This window comes from Somniosus microcephalus, chromosome 9 (genome assembly GCF_052327205.1).
Source record: "Somniosus microcephalus isolate GS21.2 chromosome 9, FLI_Smic_1.0, whole genome shotgun sequence".
NCBI lineage: Eukaryota > Metazoa > Chordata > Chondrichthyes > Squaliformes > Somniosidae > Somniosus > Somniosus microcephalus.
Window position 1 is genome coordinate 22,166,893 of NC_140995.1, and position 23,940 is coordinate 22,190,832.

The window sequence follows — 23,940 nt, forward strand, 5'->3', positions numbered from 1 at the left end:
ACAGCTGGGTAGTGTAGTCTTATACATACAGCTATATACAGCTCTACGGCTCCACCTAGTGTCCACTATAGAATGATATGTTATTGATCGTTACAGTCTGTGGGAGGTGAAGAGACATTAAGAAATATTCAAGGCGAGACGAGATGGTAATAGGCCAGGTAAAGAGACAAAGGATGGCTCTAGATGAAGTTTGAAATACGCTGGCAGAATGATTGGGCTTGTACTCGCTGGAGTTTAGAAGAATGAGAGGGGATCTCATTGAAACTTATAAAATTCTAACAGGAGTAGACAGACTAGATGCAGGAAGGATGTTCCCGATGGCGGGGGAGTCCAGAACTAGGGGTCACAGTCTAAGGATAAGGGGTAAGCCATTTAGGACAGAGATGAGGAGGAATTTCTTCACACAGAGAGTGGTGAACCTGTGGCATTCTCTACCACAGAAGGCAGTAGAGGCCAATACATTAAATATATTCAAGAAGGAGTTGGATATATTTCTTAAGGCTAAAGGGATCAAGGGATATGGGGGGAAAGCAGGGACAGGGTACTGAGTTTGGATGATCAGCCATGATCGCATTGAATGGTGGAGCAGGCTAGAGGGGCCTGGCCTACTCCTGCTCCTATCTTCGATGTTTCTATGAAAGACAGCTGCCATGTGGGAGAGAAAAAAAGAACAAACCAAAAGTGTGGATAAAAAAGTGTGGCATAGAACTAACCTTTGATTGACTCGGACAATTCAAATGGGCGGGATGTCCGGCTCGGCCGGGCGGCGGTGGCGCTGCCGTCAATGGGGGCGGGGCCTGGGGAGACTGTCAACAGCGCGAGCGCGCTGGAATGGTGACGGAATAAACGGACAGCAACGGCCGCCGAGCCCAGGCTCCATGGGGACAGTTGTTTTGCTTTGAAAGGTGGCCGCCGAGAGTGAGTGAGAGAGAGTGTGTGGGTGATGCCGTTTTTGGGGCAGGACTGGCGATCCCCGGGAGGGTGCTGGGTGAAATCCGAGGACGGGTGGAAGCGGTTCGAGTTTTACCGAGAGGACGATCAGGAGGAGGAGAGAAGCCGCCACCGGGAAAAGCTGTGCGGACAGTGAGTGCTTCACCGGGACACCGTTAGAAACATTCACGGCCAAAATCTTCAGGGAGATTGGTTTATATAAAGTTATTAATTTTTTTTGCCTTTGTGTTTGTTATTCCCCCCCCCGTTATTTTTGCGGTTTGCTTCCTTCCCCCCCCCACCTGTTTAAGTGTTTTTGTTTTCTATTCCTCTCCTTCAATTGTTTTTTGATGTTTTGGCTTATTTCTCTCTCTGTCTCTCTACCCTGGTGATGGCTGTATCCCACAGTGAGCGATGTTTCAAGCTTCCTGTAAGCTGGTGTACTGACAAGGGAGCAGTTGGTGCTCAGTGCCATTCACTGGGGGTGGGGTGGGGGCACAGGGAGGCCAAGAGGTTGGCTTTTTTGGGGGGAAGAGCCCAGTGGGCCTCTGCTCCCCAGCCACCCCCCATTCAGTGGTCCACCAATCTCTTGAGTCACTTCCTGCTCTCAGCACTTTGTCTTCACTCTGTCTGCCTCTGGTCCCTGCCCGGGATCACCAACCCTACCAACCTCGCCTATAGTTCACATCAATCTGCCCTGAACTACCAACCTCGCCTGTAGTTCACATCCATCTGCCCTGAACCACTAACCCTACCAACTTTGCCTGTAGTTCACATCAATCTGCTCTGAACTACTAACCTCGACTATAGTTCACATCAATCTGACCTGACCTCACCGTCCACTCCAGCCCACAACCACATCTCTGCCTCCCAAATATCAACAACGAGACGCCACTAACTTCAGATCGGGTATATTTGTTTCTTTAAATGCAACAACAAAAAAATCCTTCGGTATAACTCTTCCAAATTATTTCTCTAAAAATGTTGCACTTTTTGTACAAGCTGCACCCTGCTATACATTTTCAACAACACTTCCACTTTCTTTCCAACTCTAACTTGATCAAGTTAAACATTCGGTCAGATTAACTATACTTTTTCTATGAGCTCTCCTGTACCTGCCAACAACATTCTACTCTCTTTCACATGCATTAATTAGCACATTCAGCTGCTAAATCTGTCCAACTAACAACTACTGTTAAAATCATTCATAAATTGAACCATACAACACTTACTGCACTTGCGCCAACATTTAATAAACACAACCATGAGTACACACCCGCACAACAACTCACTCAAACACCCCACTGAGACATACGCATACGCTCCACAAAATTAACATACATAAATACACAAACACAATTTGTATGAAAAATAAACACATCATGCAATAAATGCACATTATACTAAAACTTATCAATGGCATAAGGCACAGGCAACCAGATACAACACATCACACTAACTCAGTTGGGTGTGACCTCACCCTTGTTCAGATGGAGCTGTTCTTCAGCGTGAGGCCCCAAAACCTCCCTTGGTAGCCTCTGCATCACAATTTGAGCCTTCTCAGAAATTCCCTCTGTGCCATTTCAATCTGCACGGAGAGATTTCCTGTATAAACTGCTGGCATACCCTCTATTTCTTCTCCCTTGACTTCTGTCCAGATGTACTGCGGTGGAACCTTTTTCAAATCGGAGGAGGGGGGAAGGAGGCAGTGCAGAGCCCTGTATACGGAAATCCATCCCAGCACCAATGGGGACTTGCGATGGAGAGTGTTGCACAGCGCGGTGGCATCAAAGATTGCTGAGCAAACTTCATGAATACCTCAACCACACTGTGGAGTGAACAAAACAACCATTTGTATATATGTGCAGTGCCAGAGCTTGCACTTCCTGTTTCACCACCTAAAGGAACTGCTCCTAAGGTGGTGGTTGAATTTCTCATCTATGCTCCTCATCCTTGATCGCATTGGGGCACAAGTTGAGGTGGGGGGCGCCAGTAGGCAGCGGGCCTCCTGGTCCATCTGCTCCAAGCTTGGCGAAAGTCACCATCCACAGGTCCAGGATGCATAAAATCGAGGGCATTGGGTCCTCTGGATGCATGTCCCTCTTCCGAGGACTCGTACGTGCTCGGGTGACCCTGGAGCAGGATCATCTGATGACCACCGAATTGCTTAAAAGCATTTCACGAATGGTGTCGCCACGGGACATGCGTTGACTGTCAGAATAGAATATTATTCTCATGCCTTTTTAGTTGTTGTGAACCAGTTGTTTTAGTGGTGCCCTGCTTGTAATAGGGGGCATTTGTCAGAAATTGATGATGATTTTGTGACAAATAGCAATTATTGATTCAAACAAAATAGAACACATGCAGACGAACATCAGGATTTTGGATGGTTAACCATGAGCAAGGCTGTGGGAGATTTAGGCTGCGAATTTGCCAGCGCTCAGAGGGTGGGTTTGGAGGTGGGTCAGAGGTTAAAGTCGTTATGATTGACAGCAGGTAGGAAACCCACTGTCAACCCGCCTCCACGCGAGTCTCCCAAGTGTTGGGTCTGTCAGCGGAGAACTGACCCAACACCAAGCAGCGGGGGATACAATTGAGCTAATTAAATGGCTTGTTAAGAGCCAATTTAAGACTATTTTGAGGCTTCCTTCCAATTTTACGTTCTTCCCCCATGGGTTACCCGCTGTGTGGGGAATACGCCAGCTCACCCTGGCGTGATTTGAGTCTGCTCTGATGTTTCTGATAAGATGACAGCTGCAGAAGTGGTGTCGAGGATGCCATTTTGCTGATGGTCAGTTTCAGAGCGCAGAAAATGTTGGTTACTGCATTTGTGATACATGTAGAGATTTCTTTAGCTTGCAAGTGTTTAGAGGCAACTGTATGTCCGGTGCCACCTCATTGGAACAACCTCTCACCATTGACAGATCGCTTCTGTCATCACACCTGCAGCTGCCATCTATTGCAGCAACATCGGTGCCCTTGAAAAAATCAGACCTTGGTCCTCTGAATCCTTCCACGATCAGCCCCAACACCAAAATCACCAGGCCCAACATCATCACCAACCTTCTCCGCCTGATGCTGCACAAGACATCAGCCCCTGATAACATTGCTGCCTGGGAGACCAGCGATGGCATCACCATGGCCAGATTTACTTCACTTGATGCTGTTAACCCTGGCTGCCACATGAAGTGCCAGGTTGACACCATCCCACACCAGCACCATGAAGCAACCCTTTAATGTCTGAGCCATTCCATGCACACTCATCACTATAGCGGGGGGGGGGAGAGTTATGTCTCAACATTCACTGGAACTCAGTAAGACACTTCTCAAGGTGCGCTCAGATCTGTCCAATAAGGGGCAGTGTTGGAAAAGTAGATTTCACTGTATGATAGCACATTACCAGAAACTTCACATGGACATTGGCTATACCTCTCCAGTGCCTACCCTTGTGTGTTAGTTGGTATGCTTGCAGTAGGATGAGGGTGAGTGTGCAGGGTGGCTAGTGAGATGTGGAAGTGATAAAGTAGATAGAGAGGGTTGGTTGGAAGTGCAAGGTAAGTTGGTGTAAGTAAGGATGCGCAGGAGAAGGGTATGGAAGGCAGAGTGATGGGGATGTGTTGAGTAGCACAGCAGGGTGAGTTTGAGTGTGGCTTTGCAGCAATGTTTCGTGATCCACTGGGATCATTGAAAGGTTGGCACCACTGCAGCCAGAGACCCCTGACGACATCCCTGCTTTTGCCCTCCTGTGCAATGTGCAACCAGACTGCGTTGGTGTCCTGGGGAGGCTTGGAAGAGAACCTCCCGCGTGCTGTGACACATCCATAAGCATATGGAGGGAGTCATTGGAGAGCCTGGGTGCAAGTGTCCACCTTTATGCAGTGCATGTGAGTGTTTGCAGCACCTCAATGCTGTCAAACACTGACAGAACAACTGTCAAACTCAATGTAGACGTGGTCCCTTTAAGGAAACTGGCTGATGACACGTCATCAAATGACGTCATTAGACCCGCTTCCTGTTAATTGGCCGGGAAGCCCGCAGGGCGGGCTTAACGAGCCCAATCAAGGGAAAATTCCTTTGACCGAGCAGCTGCAGCCAGGATCGTGACTGGAACCCAGAAACCAGCGCTCCAGCCACCATCCCGCCTCTGCTGGGAAATTCGCGGCCTTAGCACTAGATACTTATAAATCTCCTGTAGTATTATGCACATGCAATTTGGGACATGGAGAGGAGTATTCCATATTTGTTAATCATGCTGGTCTGATCTCAACGAGGTGCCCCTCCCCCTCTTCCCCCCCTTTCTCCCGCCCATCCCCCTCCCCTGTTTTAGAAATTGAGACTTCCCAATGTCCAATCATGTACACTGTGCGTTGTAGTGTGTAAAGTTTGGTTTGTCTTGCATCCCCAGAAAGGGAGAAAGGGGCCTGATAACTTGTACAGTATATGGCAACACCTTCAACACCACAAAAATTAGATGTAAATTTTATTTTCTCGTATCCTGTTTACAACTTCTGTTACCTAAATAATTTAAATGATGTGAATTAGAGGTAAATTATTACTATTTAAAAGCAAGACTTATTGCTGTGTGAATTGTGACTGGTTCCAGTGATTATATTTCTTTTGCTTTGCCATTTACTCTTGTGGTGTCTTCTTTGGGAAATACAGAATGTCTCTCACAACTTTTAAGATAAAGCTAACATTGTTGTACACGACTTTTGAGTTGCACAATGGAACCGTTTCCCCCACTCGTGAGGCTGCAAGCACTATAGTTCTCACTGATCAAGGGATCTGTAATCTGTATCCCTCAAAGCTGCAGTGATGAAGATCAGATGTGAATGCAGAACAGCATAGGGACATATAAATAATCTAAAAAGATAAATATATAGGTATATTTTACTTGAAAGTACTGTGAAAGCGTAAATCTGTTTCCTTCAGCTATATGAGGTTAATTTATTCATAAATGACTTGTCCAGCTAAGTGCTTTGGTACAAGTAAAAGACTTGTTGAGGCCAGTATGGGTAGTCTTGCCAAAACAGTTAAACTCCTGCAGCAGTCTGCCTTGGATGCCCTTTACACTGGGTCAGGACTTCAGCCCAAGGTATTTTGCTTTGCAAAAAATCTATGTATGGCCAAAAATCTGAGTTTACTGGTATATTTATAAGTCAAACTGCTGAAGTTTGAAATTATATGTCTCTTTGGAAACCATCTAGACAGTATACTTTATAAAGATTCAAGAAGCAGCAAGAATTGAAAAGTGATTGCAGGGTATAAGTTCAAGATTAGTGCTCAGTTAGTGCTTCTATCTATTCAAAAAGGAAGTAGACCCTCCTTTGAGGGCTGGAGGAATTCCATGCGGGAGCCAAAAGATCCAAGGAAGCAGGACCAAAAAAGCAGAAAGAAAGTGCCTTTTGCAGTTGCTCACTAATGGCCACTTCTAGTCACTGTTGCATCAGTATTAGTGGAAACTTCAATGGAACGCTGCGTCTGGCCATTACTGGTGAGTGGAACTTTGCTTCGTTACAGGGATGTGGGGGAAACTGCCCGAGAAGACATCATTTTGCACGGTCTTGCCCCAATATTCATAGAAGCAGTTTTCATGAGATGAGCACAAAGTGCTTAATTCAAGGATCACTTGATCATAAAGATACAGAAATTCTGCCTTCCTTGGCTGCCAAATGGATATTTAGACCAGGGAATCTTAAAGCTCTACTGTTGCTGTGTAGTTCCAGGAAGACTGGAGCGTTCTGACTTACCTTGGATCTTGCAATTCCAGTTCCTAAAAATTCAGAAAATTAAAAAAAATAATGCTACCACAGAAAATGCAATAGTGTCTTGAGAGAAAAGCTAGCATCTGTGTATTGTGAACAATCTTGAACTAAGGTACGGGGAAAGATATAGAGGAACAGATTTGCAGGGAAATTACAGAGAGATGCAAAAACAATAGAGTTGTGATAATGGGTGACTTCAACTATCCTAATATAGACTGGGATAGTAATAATGTAGAGAGGGGGAAGAATTTCTGAAGTGTGTTCAGGAGAACTTTCTTGATCAGTATGCTTCTGTCCCAATGAGGAAGGAGGCATTGCTGGAGCTGGATCTGGTTCTGGGGAATGAGGTGGGTTAAGTAGAACAAGTGTCAGTAGGGGAACATTTAGGGAACAGTGATCACAGTATCATAAGGTTTAGACTAGCTATGGAAAAGGACAGGGAACAATCTAGAGTAAAAATACTTCATTGGAGGAAAGCCAATTTTAGTGGGTTGAGAATGGATCTGTCCCAGGTAAATTGGAATCAAAGATTGGCAGGCAAAACTGTAATCGAACAATGGGCTGCCTTTAAAGAGGAGATGGTTCGGGTACAGTCGAGGTACATTCCCACGAGGGGGAAAAGTAGGGCAACCAAAGCCAGAGCTCCCTGGGTGACAAAAGCAATAGAGAGTAAGATGAAGCAGAAAAAGGGGGCGTATGACACATGTCAGGTTGAGAATACAAGGATGAATATAGAAAGTTCAGAGTGGAAATGAAAAAGGAAATAAGAGGGGCAAAGACAGAGTATGAGAATAGATTGGCAGCTAACATAAAAGGGAATCACAAAGTCTTCTATAGGCATATAAATAATAAACGGGTAGTAAGAGGAGGGGTGGGGCCAATTATGCATGGAGGCAGAGGGCATAGCTGAGGTACTAAATGAGTACTTTGCATCTGTCTTTACCAAGGAGGACGATGCTGCCAAAGTCATAGTGAAAGTGGAGGTAGTTGAGATACTGGGTGGGATGAAAATTGATAATGAGGAGGTACTAGAAAAGCAGGTTGTACTTAAAGAAGATAAGTCACCAGGACTGGATGGGATGCATCCTAGGATGCTGAGAGAAGTAAAGGTGGAAATTGCGGAAGTACTGGCCATAATCTTCCAATCCTGCTTAGATACGGGGGGGGGGGGGGGTGCGTGGAGAGGGGTGCCAGAGGACTGGAGAATTGCAAATGTTACACCCTTGTTCAAAAAAGGGTGTAAGGATAAACCCAGCAACTACAGGCCAGTCAGTTGAACCTTGGTAGTGGGGAAGCTTTTAGAAACGATAATCCAGGCCAAAATTTAGTCACTTGGACAAGTATGGATTAATTAAGGAAAGCCAGCACAAATTTGTTAAAGGCAAATCGTGTTTAACTAATTTGATTGAGTTTTTTGATGAGGTAACAGAGGGTTGATGAGGGCAATGCGGTTGATGTGGTGTACATGGACTTCCAAAAGGTGTTTGATAAAGTGCCACATGATGGGCTTGCCAGCAAAGTTGAAGCCCATGGAATAAAAGGCACAGTGGCAGCATGGATACGAAATTGGCTAAGTGACAGGAAACAGAGAGTAGTGGTGAACAGTTTTTCGGACTGGAGGAAGATACACAGTGGTGTTCCCCACGGGTTGGTACTAGGACCACTGCTTTTCTTGAGATATATATATTCATGACTTAGACTTGTGAGTACAGGGCACAATTTCAAAATTTGCAGAAGACACAAAACTTGGAAGTATAGTGAACAGCGAGGAGGATAGTGATAGACTTCAAGAAGACATAGACAGGCTGGTGGAATGGGCGAACACATGGCAGATGAATTTCAATGCAGGAAAGTGCAAAGTGATACATTTTGGTACGAAGAACGAGGAGAGGCAATATAAACTAAAGGGTACAATCCTAAAAGGGGTGCATGAACAGAGAGACTTGGGGGTATATGTGCACAAATCGTTGAAGGTGGCTGGGCAGGTTGAGAAAGCGGTTATAAAGTATATGGGATCCTGGGCTTCATAAATAGAGGCATAGAGTACAAAAGCAAGGAAGTTATGATGAACCTTTATAAAACACTGGTTCGGCCTCAACTGGAGTATTGTGTCCAATTCTGGGCACCACACTTTAGGAAGGATGTGAAGGCCTTAGAGAGGGTGCAGAAAGGATTTACGAGAATGGTTCCAGGGATGAGGGACTTCAGTTACGTGAATAGACTGGAGAAGCTGGGGTTGTTCTCCTTAGAGCAGAGAAGGTTGAGAGGAGATTTGATAGAGGTGTTCAAAATCATGACAGGTCTGGACAGCGTAAACAGAGCGAAACTGTTCCCATTGGCGGAAGGGTCGAGAACCAGAGGACACAGATTTAAGGTGATTGGCAGAAGAACCAAAGGCGACATGAGGAAAAACATTTTATGCCGCGAGTGGTTAGGATCTGGAGTTCACTGCCTGAAAGATTCAATCATGGCTTTCAAAAGGGAATTGGCTAAGTACCTGAAGGAAATAAATTTGCAGGGCTACAGGGAAAGGGCGGGGGAGTGGGACTAGCTGAAGTGCTCTTGCAGAGAGCCGGCACGAGCTCAACGGGTCGAATGGCCTCCTTCTGTGCTGTAACCATTCTATGATTCTACTGTGATGATAAATACATCCATCGCTGTTTGGATGGCAGGTGATCAAAGGCATTTGGACTGAACCGCATATCCTCAGTAAACAAATAGGCTCAAATTTCAAGCAATTAATACCTTTTACAAGTAAAACTCCATTCTACTCTGAACAGGAATAGAAAATGCTGCATCAGCAATCTTGCCTGGCTGTGCAGAAGGAATTGGATTATATTTTCACTTTCAGCCGTCTCGGCATCAGCCATGGCTCAGTTGGTAGCGCACTCTCCTCTGAGTCAGAAGGTTGTGGGTTCACGTCCCACTCCAGAGACTTGAGCACTCCAGTGCTGCACTGTCGGAGGTGCTGTTTTTCGGATGAGCCGTTAAACTGAAGCCCCATCTGCTTTCAGGTGGACTTAAAAGATCCCAGGACACTCTTTCAAAGAAGAGCTGGGGAGTTATCCCCGATGCCCTGGCAAATATTTATCCCACAATCAACAACACTAAAAACAGATTATCTGGTCATTATCACATTGCTTTTTGTGGGCGCTTGCTGTGCACAAATTGGCTGCCGCGTTTCTTACATTACAATCAGTGACTACACTTCAAAAGTACTTCGTTGGCTGTAAAGTGCTTTGAGACATCCTGAGCTCGTGAAAGGTGCTATATAAATGCAAGTCTTTTTTTCTTTTAGCTAATTTAAATTAGTTCACAAGATCTAGATTAAAGCTAAAATTGCTTCAAAAAGAGCTTTTGGTTGATTCTGGTAGGAGTTTAGCTAGAGTATGCCCTGTATTTTCTCTGGTTCATAAGTCCTTGAAACATTAAACTGTTTGCCAACTAACTAATGCCCGAGATATGAATCTTGCCCTGAACAAGTTTAATTTCAGAAGTATTTGAATCTGTTAACTTGGAGAGGATAAAGGAGATGTAAAGACTAGAGTACTTTATGTATATCAATAAGAAGTTACCTGCCATCCTACCAAGTTTATATTCAACAGGGTGGACTTCTTAGTGGCAGAAAAAACAATTCTATTTACAGGAAACTCTCGATTTACCGGCACCTAAATAACCGGAAATCTCTGTTAACCGGCAAAATTCAGGAGTAGGTTCAGGTAAGTTTTACTTCATATTAGTGGCAGTTCCTGGATCTGTGGCTGTGTAACTGGGGTTCGTGCACTTGTTGCTAAGCAACAGGGAGGCTTGGTCTGTGGCCGGAGTTCCTGCACATGGGGAAGCCTGGATTTGTTGCTGTGTACGGGGCTCTCGTACCTTTTAAACTATACCTCTCTGTAATCCGGACTTTTTGATAAACCGGCACCACGCCGGTCCCGTTGGTGCCGGATAATAAAGAGTTTCCTGTACTCAACGGGTCCCACAAACTTATCACAGATATTTATTTTCAGAGAGACAATCACTTCACTGTTTCTTTCAATATACTAATGAAAGACTTCTGTTTCTCCGTACTCAAAAACAAACTGAATCTGGCTAAGGATGGGGAGAACCCATCTTAAAATATGGAGAAGATGATGCATGATTCTTATCTTTCAAAACGGAGTTGGATAAGTATCTGAAGGAAAAAAAATTGCACGGCTACGGGGAAAGGGCGGGGGAGTGGGACTAGCTGAGAGTCAGCACGGGCTCGACGGGCCGAATGGCCGCCTTCCGTGCTGTAACCATTCTATGATTATCACTGGAAGTAATTACAGGACTCTCCTACTGTAGTCTGATTCCACTGGAATAAATGCATCCAAGATTGGGAAGAATCTGCTAAAATGTGTTTAGTTGATCTGGGTTCTAAGTCTAATCATTCTTAAGTTTATAGGCATACCATTGACCTGGTACCGTAACATAAGAGCAAAGTTGCTCAAGATCTTTGTTCAAAGCCTCCTCTGCATGCCTCCGAGAGGGTGCAGAGGAGATTTACTTGAATGGTACCAGGGATGAGGGACATCAGTTATATGGAGATTTAATAGAGGTGTTCAAAATCATGAACGGTTTTGATAGAGTAAATAAGGAGAAACTGTTTCCAGTGGCAGGAGGGTCGGTAACCAGAGGACACAGATTTAAGGTAATTGTCAAAAGAACCAGAAGCAAGATGAGGAGAAATGTTTTCACGCAGCGAGTTATGATCTGGAATGCACCGCCTGAAAGGGTGGTGGAAGCGGATTTAATAATAACTTTCAAAAGGGAATTGGATAAATACTTGAAGGGGAGAAATTTGCAGGGCTATGGGGAAAGGTATTAATTGGATGGCTCTTTCCAAGAGCCGGTACAGGCACAATGGGCTGAATGGCCTCCTTCTGTGCTGTATCATTCTATGATTTAGAATCCAAAGATCTGCCATGTCTTGGGCTGTCTTATCACCTGAAACTGCAAACCTGTCAAGATCAGATTTTTGTCATTCCATTGGCAGGGTATCAGTGTATCTCAATAGGGGAGCGTTTCACCATGGAGTGGTGAGGAGAAAATTGTTTTGACCTGTCTAGTGTACGTAGAGTGGTGTATTTTTGAATTAAGACAAGACTGAACTAAGTCGCTTAATTCAAATGATCTGATTTAAATTTTGTAAGCACTAAATATCCAGGTTATCGTGTTATTTACATTGCTTAATTGAAATGATTAGATTGGAATTTTTTAAGCACAGAAAGGTCTTTGCATTATCGAGCAGGCTGTATTCACTGGTTTTTGCATTCAAGTTTAAAGAAAGAAAATATATAATGTATAACATTAAAAACCTTCTTCCATTTCTATAGTATTGTACTACTGGAATCTATTTCATGTACAGCAAATTTGGCAAGAAATTTTGACAATCCATAAGATAGGTACAATTGAAGTTTATTTGGGCCATTGTAATTCATCCATCCAGAATAAAAGGCATACATTTCCCCCATTAATAATAATAATAATTCAACTTGTACTTGTGCATTGTACAATGCACAAGTACATGAACAACGAAATGTGATCTTGCAAGCTCCCATGAGTCCAGTACAAATAACATTAACATTAAACGTAAATAGCACCGTCCTGGGAGAAGCAAAGCCGCTGCGTCTGTGCGCGCCGCCCTTCCATTTCCACCATTCCTCCTGTCCGACAATCTTCAGCCCAACGCCCGGGCCTGCTCACCAGCCGCCCCTCCCGGGGCTCCTTCTGTGACCTCACCAACCGCCCCTCCTCGGGGCTCCTTCCGTGACCTTCTGCACCTGGTCTTCCCTGATGGTCACCCCTCCAGGTACTGACATCAAATGAGTCTAAGATTGTTGTCTCCACTAAACTACCCAGAAACTATTCCAAATGTTAGTGATGTTTTTACTGGCATCTGTACTAAACTTCTACCATTTTTAACCTCTTAGCTCCTTAGTTCTAGTGCATGGCAAATTCTGAAGTAATGTTCTGGTTTTAACCATAACTATGTCATTACATGTCCTGTATATTTCTCTGCAGTTCCCATCTTCGCTGCCTATTTTCAGTGCTGAAGAGTCTCACTTTTACCAGTCTTTCCTCATAATGGAATCCTTTGATGACAGGGATCAGCCTCCTGGCTCTTTTGTATTATTATTCGCTTATAGGATCTGGGTGTCACTGGCAAGGCCAGCATTTATTGCCCATCCCTAGTTGCCCTTGAGAAGGCGGTGGTGAACCACCTTCTTGAACCGCTGCAGTCAGTGTGGTGAAGGTACTCCCACAGTGCTGTGAGGTAGGGAGTTCCAGGATTTTGACCCAGCGACGATGAGGATCGGCGAAATACTTCTAAGTCAGGATGGTGTGTGACTTGGAGGGGAACTTGGAGGTGGTGGTGTTCCCATGCGCCTGCTGCCCTTGTCCTTCTAGGTGGCAGAGGTCGCGGGTTTGGGAGGTGTTGCCGAAGATGCCTTGCCGAGTTGCTGCAGTGCATTTTGTAGATGGTACACGCTGCAGCCACGGTACGCCGGTGGTGGAGGGAGTGAATGTTTAAGGTGGTGGATGGGGTGCCAATCAAATAGGCTGCTTTGTCCTGGATGGTGTCAAGCTTCTTGAGTGTTGTTGGAGCTGCACTCATCCAGGCAAGTGGAGAGTATTCCATCACACTCCTTACTTGTGCCTTGTAGATGGTGGAAAGGCTTTGGGGAGTCAGGAGGTGAGACACTCGCCACAGAATACCTAGCCTCTGACCTGCTCTTGTTGCCACAGTATTTATGTGGCTGGTCCAGTTAAGTTTCTGGTCAATGGTGACCCCCAGGATGTGGATGGTGGTAATGCCGTTGAATGTCAAGGGGAGGTGGTTAGACACTCGCTTGTTGGAGATAGTCATTGCCTGGCACTTCTGTGGTGCGAATGTTACCTGCCACTTATCAGCCCAATCCTGAACGTCATCCAGGTCTTGTTGCATGCGGGCATGGACTGCTTCATTATCTGAGGAGTTGTGAATGGCACTGAACACTGTGCAGTCATCAGCGAAAATCCCATTTCTGACCTTATGTTGGAGGGAAGGTCATTGATGAAGCCGCTGAAGATGGTTGTGCCTAGGACACTGCCCTGAGGAACTCCTGCAGCGATGTCCTGGGGCTGTGATGATTGACCTTCAACCACCACAACCATCTTCCTTTGTGCTAGGTATGACTCCAGCCAGTGGAGCGTTTTCCTCCTGATTCCCATTGACTTCAGTTTTACTAGGGCTCCTTGATGCCACACTCGGTCAAATGCTGCTTTGATGTCAAGGGCAGTCACTCTCGCCTCACCTCTGGAATTCAGTTCCTTTGCCCATGTTTGGACCAAGGCTGCACTGGCACTGTAGCTTGAGTGTTTCCCTTGTAAGCAAAACAGAATACAGAGCTCAACATGCATTCTGACCAGGACACTATACAGTTTAAGCATGACATCTTATGAATTGTACTGAACTGAGCTAGTATTATGTATCCTATTTGCTTTGTTTGTTGCTGCTCCACTGTTAAGTTCTGAACCTATTCTCATATTTCTGCTTCACCTTTAGCTATTTCTACACCATCCATAGTATGTATGTGATACCCATTTTTTCTGCCATTATGTAATACCTTGCACTTACCTGTATTGAATTTCATTTGCCACTGATTTGCCCAATTGTATTTGATTTGTCTAACTCCATTTTTCGGTCCTTGGCTGCTTTGCCAACCTCTGGATGTTTTACTGATCCAAGTATAGTATCGCATGCACATTTGCATTGGATAATTTACTGAACGGTGTAACCTACAGAATTGCATGAAAATGTTTGCGGTTGTAAAGCAAATAAAAACCATGCAGTATCTGCATGTTTTCATTGGCTTTTACCCATGTAAAATGGTTTAGGATCTGTCTGGACCACATGCATATCAGTGTTATAATTGCATACTATTCCAGAAGTTAAGGATCGGATTTTTAAAAATTATATACTTAACATTTTTAGATTAGTTATAACCTCATTGGAAACTAAACAATCTGTTTACCCTGTCTTTGACGTAATTTCAGCATGAAAGTTTCAGAATGCTGTGCCTTTGGAATTAGAATATAAATACACATCAAACTTAAACATCAAAAGCAGAGAAAATCTATCCTGTAATAGCAACAATGAATCTGAAATCTCTAATCTAAAGTATTTCAGAATCACAGAAATCACAGAAACCACACAGTGCAGATAGAGGCCATATCCCACCCGATCCCCGTAACCCCTACACCAACACATATCCCACCCTATCCCCGTAACCCCACGTATTTAATCCCCCTAACACTAAGGGTCAATTTATCATAGCCAATCAACCTAACCTGCACATCTTTGGACTGTGGGAGGAAACCGGAGCACCCGGAGAAAACCCACGCAAACACGGGGAGAATGTGCAAACTCCTTTGTTTAATTCCTTGTGCCCCTGTTTTTCATATGCTGTGACTAATAACACAACTAGCTCTATTTCAGAGCCAGAGTGTCCTTTGGGTGTGTGACCTATTTCATTACCAACCCCTTTTTCAAATCCGTTAATTATTGTTGAAAACTATTGAGTGAATTTAGTATTTAGCCACATGAAGCTTTAGCATAAAATGAATGTCTATACTATGACCACATTGTGTATATAAAAAGTATTTAAAATCCTTTGTTTGAAATAGATTTCAGGAAGAGAGCAAGGAAAATAAAATTATTGGGGAAGACTGTGAGGTGATAGTGAAAAAGAGGAAGAAGGATCACTTCAACAACAACACAAAGACCCAATGTAAGGTTTTTAATAATCACTTATTTTAAAGTGAACGGTAAACATTGGAGACTAAATTATTTGATTCTTTTAGTTATGGAAAAACTTGTTAATGATCCTATCTGTGTTGATTAGATAAAGTAATCAAATTAATCTGTTAATTCTATCATAATAGAATTTCATGATTACAGAACTACCTCATCAGCTCTACCTCACCACCACTTCTCTCGATCCCTCCACGGTCTCTAAATTGTCAGACTGCTTGTCCGACATCCAGTTCTGGATGAGCAGAAATTTTCTCCAATTAAATATTGGGAAGACCGAAGCCATTGTTTTCGGTCCCCACCACAAACTCCGTTCCCTAGCCACTGACTCCATCCCTCTCCCTAACATCTGTCTGAGGCTGAACCACACTGTTCACAACCTTGGGGTCATATTTGACCCTGAAATGAGCTTCCGACCGCATATCCGCAGTATAACAAAGACCTCTTACTTCCACCTCTAACATCTCCCGTCTCCGCCCTTGCCTCAGCTCATCCACTGCTGAAACCCTCATCCATGCCTTTGTTACCTCTAGATTTGACTATTCCAACGCACTCCTGGCTGACCTCCCACGTTCTACCCTACATAAATTTGAGGTCATCCAAAACTTGGCTGCTCTTGCCCTAACTCGCACCAAGTCCCGTTCGCCCATCACCCCTGTGCTCGGCTCGCTGACCTACATTGGCTCCCGGTTAAGCAACACCTCGGCCTAGAAATTCATTAAGGCGCTGCCAGCTTTGCGCCCAGTTAACGCCTAAAGGGTGATTTTGCGCCAAAAATGAGTTTGCGCAGATATTCAGCGCAGCGGTATTGGCGGCGGTAGCCGTTAGCGCTGCGCCGGCACCGATGACGTCATCGGTGTGCGCAGTGCCCCGGTTCCGCCCCGAAACCGCGTCGATCCCCATATTTAGTTGCGGCCGCCTCCTCCGAAGCGGCCGCAAACAGCGACCAGAAAACGGGGCCGTCCTGCTGCCTTAGTGGGGCGCTTTAGCGGTGGCCGCCTGCCCGCACCTCCTTCCCCAGCCTCCTCCACCCCCCCCGCGGCATTGCCGGCTGCTTTCCGCGAGCCCGGCACTTCTCCATGGTGCCGGGCTCATTTGCCGGCACTATCCAGCGGCGATCTCCCCGTTGCAGGCAGCTCCCCCTTAAGAGAAGGAGGAGGCCTGCAGTACCGCAGCCTGCCGCTGCGCAGCGCCTGGCGCAGCGGCGCCAAGAGCGCTGATATTCAGTGTCAGCGCACCAAGCGGAGGCGGGCACACCCTGGTATAGCGCCCGCTTCCGAATTGGGGCGCTAACAATGAATATCTGACGATCGCTATAGGCTTCCCGCCCAGCGCTAACTTTTGGGCGCTAGGCAGCTGGCGGGGCCATAGTGAATTTCTAGGCCCTCGACTTCAAAATTCTCATCCTTGTTTTCAAATCCCTCCATTGCCTCGCCCCTCCCTATCTCTGTAATCTCCTCCAGCTCATCAGCCTCCCCAAGATATCTGCGCTCCTCTAATTCTGCTGGCTTGAACATCCCTGATTATAATCGCTCAAACATTGGTGGCTATGCCTTCTGTTGCCTGGGCCCTAAGCTCTAGAATTCCCTGCCTAAACCTCTTCGCCTCGCTACCTCACTTTCCTCCTTTAAGACGCTCCTTAAAACCTGCCTCTTTGACCAAGTTCTTGCTCATCTGCCCTAATTTATCCTTGTGTGGCTCGGTGTCAAATTTTTTGTCTTAATACTCCTGTGAAGCACCTTGGGACATTTTATTACGTTAAAGGCGCTATATAAATACAAGTTGTTGTTGTTTAATGCCAGATGCAGGAATATTTTTATATGCAAAGTTGTACATTCTTTTTAAATATATGCTTGTGTATTTTGTCTTAATAAAATAGAATACTGTACTGAGTGCTCTTATCACTGCAGGGATCTCATTTTCCTGATTTTTATTTTTCCCCCTGAATTCCTGTTGGATATATAAATATGGAAAAGGAGATTATTTGGTTAATTATAGAAACGGTTGTGTCTGTCAAACACCCAAGTTGGTGTGGTGATGTAATGGCTGCTGCTTTTTCAGACTCTCTGGAACATTCTCTCTCTGGATATAATAAACAGATCCTAAAGTGTAATTGCTATAGGATGCTTGCTCCCATTAAGGGGCCCTCTGGTGTTCGGTTTACAATATAAAAGTACAATACATATAATGCCCCCACCCCCCCTCGCAGAATTCCAAGGTAACAACAACCATCTCCAAAAATGAGCCTGATTAGCAACAACTACATCATCATAATATCGTTTTTTTTTTTAAACCATAGCGCACTCCTGGTAATACGCAGGAACGATGGGCGATGCCAACACTAGAACCATAATGAAAACCACTACAGTCATAATTATATACAAGTCCAAATGATTTTGCGTTTTCTTTGACCTTTGAGGATTTGTTTGAGTAGTTTTGACAATGGGCAAGCTGAAATTCGTAAAGGGAGCAGTAGATTGTGGGGTTAAATTGGATAACCCCCGGAAATTGGCGCAGAGATTAACCCGTGCCCATTCACTGCGATGCAGGCAGTACGTCCAATTCATATCGCCTGCTGTTTGAAATGATTGCTGCGTGCAGCCAGCGGCCCCCCCGTGTTATTCATTGGCTGCATGTGTCAGCAGGGAGCCCAATATCGCGAGTGCCTAGCCTTACTTAAAGGTAGCCTGCACCTCTTAAAGGAGAGATGCATTGTTGCTGGAATAGGTGCTGGAAGTCATTTCAGAAGTGAATCTGTCCTGTGAAAAAGTGAAGAATGGCTGACCATGGTAGACTGCATGCACCAAGGTTTTCTGATAATGCGCTGGAGACTTTGGTGGAATGGAGGAGAGATGTCATGTATCCGCAAGGGGACAGGAGGCCCTCCAGACACGTGCTCAGGAAGCAGTGGGAGGAAATAGTGGTGGAATTCAATGCCAGAAGTGTTGCTCATCGAACAGGAAGAGGTTTAATGCTCTCACACGAATTGTCATGGTGAGTGAGTTCATCTTCAAAAGGCATATCCTACCAAGTGCTCCACTAGCCTCATCCACTGCTCAATTCACTACTCACCTACCATCAATCTCTATCAGGACTCAACCCTAACATTTATATGTTTTATCTCACCCTCACACACTTTACACTGTTGCAAGCCTCACACCCACATCTCACAGCTGGAACACACTGTTAGCTATTCAGTCATGACAGCTACATCTCCCAAATATATTGCAAGACACTCACTGACACACTTCCCTCTTTCTTGAAGGAGAAGGTGACACAAGAGGCAGCAGGAAGGAACTAGAGGGGGACATGTTTTAACCCCCACAGAGAGACAGTGCTGGCCATCATGGGAAGGGGCATAGCTGAGGCTGTGTCCGCTGAAGTGATTGATGATGGGGGTATCCACATACCTCACCCCACTGCCCCCTCATCCCTCAATCTCTTCTGACTTGAGAAGCTGCACTTCTCACTTTCTCCTCTCCTCCCCTTGCCACAAATCGACCCTTGTCTCTTTTTCATTTAAGCTAAGAATTGGCACCTGCCCAGCCAGTGTAGGAAATGGGAAGAAGAAAGTGAAAATGAACAGACACCGTCACTCGACCTTACAGTCACGGCCACCAGCTCAGATACTAATACTGCATATATTTTAGAGGCTAGGATAGAGGAGGAATCTGCACGTGGTGAGACACCAGGCACAATTGTGCAAGAGCCAGGCCTGCGGGGTGCAGGGAAGAATAGCGCAGGTGCCAGCTCACCAGAGGGCGAATTCGCACACTAGTTCAGCTGCTGACGACTTCGATGGGCTAGGCGACAGAAGAAGGCTGATGTGTGTACACACCCAAGTGCTTGGTGCACTGGAAATCCTGCGTACAATGTCAAGGAGCATGGAGGAGTTCAGCAACAACTTGGCACAGGACATTCCGCAGAACTTGGAGCCCATCCTTTCCACCATGGAACGGGTGGTCACCTCCATCAGCACACCTGTGGAACCCAGCACGATGCAGCGTCTGATGGCTGGTGTCTCAGCTTCCACTGCAGCACAAGCAGCTTCCAGCAAAGATGAGTGCTGCAGTGGAAGCTCAGACTGCTGCCATCTTGGCTCTGGATACCAGTGTTTAATGGGACTTCTGGGGCATCACAGTCTATCAATCTGTTCTCTTAACGGATTACTAGGATTGCTGAGACACCACCCCGGGCGAGTGGCCCTGGCTCCATGGAGTACGAACCTGCTATCCTCTCAGAATGATAGCATTCGTGCTCCCATCCCTGCCACTCTGCCAGTGCCCTTGCTGTTGCCTGTCAGCCAACCAGCCCAGGCGGAGATGGTGCAGTCTGAAGCTGGTCCTTCTAGGCCCAGAGCTGCTCGAGGTCGCCCTCCAAGGCCATCTGCAGTCTCCTCAATTGAAGGTCAGCAGTCTTCCACCATCCATGCTGCAGCCACTGGGGAAGCCCCTTGTAGGAGCACTAGGAGATGCAAAAGCACACGGAAGAGACACGAAGGGAATGCACAACGCACTTAGTTTACTTCTGTATGCATTATGTCATGATTTGATTTATAAATTTCGATGGAATATGCATTTTCTGGTGGCTTTTTATTTTTCTGTTGTCGGAAAGAGGATGATGTGATGGTCAGTGATGAAGGAAAGGTAAGCAGTGTGGGACTGTTGGTGAATGGGGAGTTGTGGTTACTGGTATCGCTCATGAATTATTTGATCACGAAGGGGCTGCCTACGTCATCTTCGTCTTTACTACTGCCTGTGGTCGCACACCAACTGTAAATTGAGGGAGTGAAGTCCCTTTCGGTTAAGGAAAACGGCAGTGTTCACATGAAGCACATGCAAAGCAATGTGTGTGCAGTAACTGATCCGAGCATGCTCTCGTGCTCACGCCGCCTGCTTGTCTCTGGCAAGAGGGAATGAGATGAAGCTGTCTCGCTTTGTATAGAGAGCCTCAGTGACCTCCCTTGTGCATCAGTGTATTGCAAACTGCGAGATATTGCTTATAGCTCCAGCAGCAGCCTGGAAGGAGCCAGACACATGAAAGTTAAGAGACACGGTCACCTTGACAGCCACGGGCAATGCAGTCTCCCTGCTCTGAGGTTGCAGTTGTGGCTGCAGCAGTTGGCAGATTTCAGTCACGACCTTGTTAGTGAAGTGCAGATGTTTCAAGCATTGGTCATCACTGAAGTTGAGGTAAGAGAATTGCTCCCTCAAGATCCTCGGTGAATATGGCTTCCTGTTGAGAGCCCTTCTCCCCCTCCTCCTTCTCCATCTTCGAGCAGCTTGTCGTGCTCTCCGTGGCCTCTCTTCATTCTCCCAGTCATGCTCAATTCCAAGAGGAAGGCATCCAAACCACCCATGTCTGGAAGCAACTTGTTTCAGCACAAGCCTTTAAATCACTGAAAAAGTACTTCAGCACCAGCCAGACCACACCCTGTAGACTATTGAAACTTTAGACAAGTATCGAAAAACTCCAAAAATGCGTAGAATTGCACCAACAGATAGAACAACAACTTTTATTTATATAGCACCTTTAACATAGTAAAATGTCCCAAGGTGCTGCACAGGAGTATTTTAAGACAAAAAATTTGACACCGAGCCACATAAGGATAAATTAGGGCAGGTGACCAAAAGCTTGGTCAAAGAGGTAGGTTTTAAGGAGCGTCTTAAAGGAGGAAAGAGAGGTAGCGAGGCAGAGAGGTTTAGGCAGGGAATTCCAGAGCTGAGGGCCTAGGCAACAGAAGGCACGGCCACCAAAAGTTGAGCAATTATAATCAGGGATGCTTAAGAGGGCAGAATTAAAGGAGCGCAGATATCTCTCCGGGTTGTGGGGCTGAAGGAGATTACAGAGATAGGGAGGGGCGAGGCCATGGAGGGATTTGAAAACAAGAATGAGAATTTTGAAATCGAAGCGCTGCTTAACCGGGAGCCAATGTAGGTCAGCAAGCATAGGGGAGATGGGCGAATGGGACTTGGTGCGAGTTAGGACACGGGCAGCCGAGTTTTGGATGACCTCAAGTTTACGTAGGGTGGAATGTGGGAGGCCAGCCAGGAGTGCGTTGGAATAATCAGGTCATGGGGTAACAAAGGCATGGATGAGGGTTTCAGCACCGGATGAGCTGAGGCAAGGACAGACAGGCGATATTACGGAGGTGGAAGTAGGCGGTCTTTGTTATGCTGCGGATATGTGGTCGGAAGCTCATTTCAGGTTCAAATACGACACCAAGGTTGCGAACAGTGTGGTTCAGCCTCAGATAGATGTTAGGGAGAGGGATGGAGTCAGTGGCTAGGGAATAGAGTTTGTGGCGGGGACCGAAAACGATGGCTTCGGTCTTGCCCAATATTTAATTGGAGTAAATTTTTGCTCATCCAGAACTGGATGTTGGACAAGCAGTCTGACAATTTAGACACTGTGGAGGGGTTGAGAGAAGTGGTAGTGAGGTAGAGCTGGGCGTCATCAGCGTACATGTGGAAACTGACGCTGTGTTTTCGGATGATGTCACCAAGGGACAACATGTAGACGAGAAATAGGAGGGGGCCAAGGATAGATCCTTGGGGGACACCAGAGGTAACAATGCGGGAGCGGGAAGAGAAGCCGTTGCAGGTGATTCTCTGGTTACGATTAGATAGATAAGAATGGAACCAGGTGAGTGCAGTCCCACCTAGCTGGACGACAGTGGAGCGGCGTTGGAGAAGGATGGAGTGGTCAACCGTGTCAAAGGCTGCAGACAAGTCAAGAAGGACAGAGGGATAGTTTACCTTTGTCACAGTCACAAAGGGTGTCATTTGTGACTTTGATGAGAGCTGTTTCGGTACTGTGGCAGGAGCGGGAACCTGATTGGAAACCCGAGAAGAAATAATCCAGCAACTAACCTGCAAGTAGTTCATGATCCCTTTAAGTAGCACTGGTAGGGGGTCCTTCATGCTGTTTAACATCATGTTCAACTGCGCGAGGTTAAGACAGGACGTAGGCTGGTCCCTGTCATTAGTTGCAGTGCTAGCCAGCAAAATGGCGTGCAGCCTCTTCAATGAGCGTTAGCAGCCAATTTAATTGTTGGTCACTCTTAACAAGCCTCTGGGCGGCTGTTCTCAGTGCACGCTTCAACTCCTTTACCAAGATGGCGACTTGTGCTGAAAGCAGGCTAAACCAGCATTGCAGCTCAAGACACCATCTCGACCACCTCAGAGGCTCTTTAGCACCTAAAATATCCAGGGAAAATTGCCCTCCCCAGGTGTTTTCTCACTGAAAGGAAGGGAAAGTAACATGCTTACAGCAGCTGATATTTTTGGCTGATGATATTGCTTCAGGAGCCAGTGGAAGCCTTGGAGCAGGCCAGATGCTTCTCAGCTGTAATTGATGCAAGAAAATTGTTATAGGTGTGGAACAACATGAATAACTCTTGAAAGAGCGATTCTCAGCCTTGGCATTTTATTTGTAAGAAAACTATTCTGAGCAATAGGTAATCTCTTTAGTAGATATGAGGGGCAGGGAGTCAAAATGGAAGCATGATGAGAATGGGGAAACTAGGTTGAGGTTTGAAAGCAAGCTCCAACCCGAGGTAGAATATATACATTCTTTTACCAGGACTAAGCACACAAAATGCTATAATTGAATATATTACAGATTAAGTTCCATGCAAAGAGCAACAAAGTTATGAAAATGGAGGCACAATCTCTAATTTGATCTTTTAAGTCACCCAGTAAGCAGATACAGCAGAAGTTAATACACCAGATACTGTACTGCAAGTGTCAGCCATTGTATCAGCTTATATTAATGTCACATCATCCAATTATGAACTTCAGAATACTTTGGACAAAGTATTATACCTGTACTTCATGTTTTTCAGACTTCTATCAGGAAAAGTGGATCTATGTTCATAAAGGGAGCACCAGAGAAGTAGGTTATCTTGCTGTGTAATCTACATAGTCATTTTCTTTTTAATTTTATCCCTGTTTTAAATCTTATGGCTTTACTTTATTTGTAGAGACATGGTTATTGTACACTGGGAGAGGCTTTTAACCGCTTGGATTTTTCAAGTGCAATTCAAGACTTAAGAAGATTCAACTACGTTGTTAAAGTAAGTCATTTTCTTTGAACTGTGCTAACATCCTTGTAAAGAGCATATTTGTATTTGGAACAGAGCAAAGCACCCAAGTGATGGTAAGATCTCATTTTCATTGATTTTCTTGGTGCAGGCCTTTTATTTTCAAGTACAGTAGCCATGAAATGCAGATTTGAAATTATTCACATCCAGTGACATAACTTGGATTGCAAAATTTGTGTAGATTAGCTTGGCTTGTTACCAAGAAGATTACATTACTATGATTAGTTTTTATAGTAAAAATAATAAACATATGTATAAAGAACATGTTTTATTTTACTACAAAAAGTGAACCATATATTTCCCTGATCATCTAATCCACC

General features: G+C 45.4%; 1 protein-coding gene across 2 annotated transcripts in view; it reads left to right on the top strand.

The window, feature by feature from the left end:
- Positions 1 to 781: 781 nt before the first annotated feature.
- Positions 782 to 23,940, top strand: part of fbxo25 (F-box protein 25) — a 60,089-nt gene continuing 36,930 nt past the window's right edge. The window contains exons 1-4 of one of the 2 annotated variants that reach the window (XM_085996427.1): positions 782 to 1,083; positions 15,390 to 15,493; positions 23,363 to 23,412; positions 23,501 to 23,593. In XM_085996427.1, coding sequence (XP_085852553.1) covers positions 944 to 1,083; positions 15,390 to 15,493; positions 23,363 to 23,412; positions 23,501 to 23,593 — 387 coding nt within the window. In that variant the 5' untranslated portion in view covers positions 782 to 943. The remainder of the gene's footprint in view (positions 1,084 to 15,389; positions 15,494 to 23,362; positions 23,413 to 23,500; positions 23,594 to 23,940) is intronic. The other variant, XM_085996429.1, reaches the window with a different exon arrangement.